The 2,500-nt window shown below is 32.2% G+C and overlaps 1 protein-coding gene across 2 annotated transcripts in view; it reads left to right on the top strand.

The window, feature by feature from the left end:
• LOC125045866 (cytosolic 10-formyltetrahydrofolate dehydrogenase-like) overlaps positions 1 to 2,500 on the top strand; it is a 21,565-nt gene that overhangs the window by 16,153 nt on the left and 2,912 nt on the right. For both annotated transcript variants that reach the window (XM_047643427.1, XM_047643426.1), the window contains exons 11-13: positions 338 to 453; positions 652 to 873; positions 2,111 to 2,304. In XM_047643427.1, coding sequence (XP_047499383.1) covers positions 338 to 453; positions 652 to 873; positions 2,111 to 2,304 — 532 coding nt within the window. The remainder of the gene's footprint in view (positions 1 to 337; positions 454 to 651; positions 874 to 2,110; positions 2,305 to 2,500) is intronic.

Raw genomic sequence — 2,500 nt, 5'->3', positions numbered from 1 at the left:
CGCTAGCAGAGCCATCTATGGGCAGACATTTCACACAAAAATATAGAAAATAGGCACAACATTTCCCCATTTTTTTTTAAATTTTCTCCGGCGGCATTGGGTTAATGGTAGTTACTATTATTATTATTATTATTGTTATTATTATTATTATTATCATTATCATTATTATTATTATCATTATTATTATTATTATTATTATTATTATTATTATTATTACTATTATTATATTTATTTAATTTACAATGTAATGATGTAATTCACAGAATTTCACAAGTGCTGGATTAAAGCACCATGCAAAGACAGCATATATCACCATATATTTTCTCCCCTTCTTCAGGTTCATTCAGCAAGCAAAGATGACGTTAACAAAGCAGTGCAAGCAGCCAAGAAGGCATTCTATCAGGGTCCCTGGGGCAGCATGAATGCCAGAGACAGGGGATCACTTCTGTTCAAGTGAGTGCTTGAAGTTTGTAAAGTGAATTTGGTGACAAAAGTATGATAATTTTACATTAACTTCAAAAGATGCAAACGTATAAAATCTTTATAGTAATACTTATTAATTTTATGATTTATTAACACATCTTACCAATAGTGATCCCATTTAAAAAGAAGAAAAAAGGAAATTAAATCATTTTTACTTCCATTCACCAGATTGGCTGACATCATGGATGAACACAAGGAAGAACTTGCGACCATTGAGAGCATCGACTCAGGTGCTGTCTACACTCTGGCCCTCAAGACTCACGTTGGCATGAGCATTGACACTTGGCGCTACTTTGCCGGCTGGTGTGACAAGATCCATGGCACGACCATTCCTATTAACAATGCCAGGCCGAATCACAATTTGACCATTACCAAGAAGGAGCCAATTGGGTAAGGGACTAGACAGACTCCATTGATGTATACTATATCTCTAACTATATCTGTATCTAATGGTTTATCTCGTACATCTATCTCTCTAACTATATCTGTATCTAATGGTTTATCTCTTACATCTATCTCTCTAACTATATCTATATCTATTGGTTTATCTCTAACATCTATCTCTCTAACTATATCTGTATCTAATGGCTTATCTCTTACATCTATCTCTCTAACTATATCTAAATCTATTGGTTTATCCCTTACATCTATCTCTCTAACTATATCTGTATCTAATGGCTTATCTCTTACATCTATCTCTCTAACTATATCTATATCTATTGTTTTATCTCTTACATCTATCTCTCTAACTATATCTGTATCTATTGGTTTATTTCTTACATCTATCTCTCTAACTATATCTACATCTATTGGTTTATCTCTGATATATATCTCTCTCTAATTATGTCTGTATCTATTGGTATATCTCTTACATCCATGTCTAACTATTTCTATATCTATTGGTTTATCTTTTACATCTATCTGTCTAACTATATATCTTTTATACTACATATGTCTTATATCTATCTAACCATATCTATAACTGTCTGTCTATCTCTTTATACATCCAACTATTTATTTGTCTAATTATCTATTTAGGTTGATATTTTTCTATTAGAAGGTGCTGTTCCTGTGATATCCCATACTTTAATCTCCTCACAAGCTTAGTGTTTTATAATCAAAGCATAATTAACAGGTACCTTACTGGTTTGCATACTTTACGGATTTGTTTTACACAGTGAATGTTTTATACTTGTTTACCCATACTCATATTTCCTATTCTTTTTGTTGATGCCTCAATACTTCACTCTTTATGAATTTCAAATATTCATGTAAGTTATTTTGTAACTTTTTGAATAAGCTAGTAGTTGTTTATATAATGTAATAATAGTTATTGTGTATACACCATGTATTTCATGAGCCATATTAAGCAATTTTCAGTATTACAAATTTATTATATCCAGCCAGTTGGTACATTAACATATGCAATATACAAATGAAATAGATATACAAAATGTTTTCAGATATCTTTACAAACCCACTGTAGCTTGTAGTAGATGTATGTGCCACACTACATAATGTTTTTGCTTGTAAAGATTATTAATTTAGAAAATACTTTTCACTTTCTCAGAATATTAGTAACAGTATCACATTACCCATACATTTCCTTTCTCTATTATTATTTTAGTGTCTGTGGCTTGGTGACCCCATGGAACTACCCCTTAATGATGTTGTCTTGGAAAATGGCTGCCTGCCTTGCCGCTGGTAACACTGTCGTCATCAAACCAGCCCAAGTGTCTCCTCTCACAGCACTCAAGTTTGCCGAGCTCTCTGTAAAGGCTGGCATTCCACCTGGTGTTATTAATGTTCTTCCTGGAACTGGTAAGATTTTATGTTCCTGTTGGATATATGTAAGATTGTCAGATGAACTTCATGTTTTAGATAATGATGGGTGGTGTAGATAAAAACATTTGGTGATATCTTTGCTTCAGATGAATATTTTATTTAGTGTCAGGACATTCATTTGAATTTCAGAAATAATTGTTAAGGAGTCTGAAAGGAGTTTTGTCAGTATTTA

This window comes from Penaeus chinensis, chromosome 38 (assembly GCF_019202785.1).
Source record: "Penaeus chinensis breed Huanghai No. 1 chromosome 38, ASM1920278v2, whole genome shotgun sequence".
Classification (NCBI taxonomy): domain Eukaryota; kingdom Metazoa; phylum Arthropoda; class Malacostraca; order Decapoda; family Penaeidae; genus Penaeus; species Penaeus chinensis.
The sequence above is the reverse complement of the archived record's forward strand: the minus strand, read 5'-3'. Positions and strand labels throughout refer to the sequence as shown.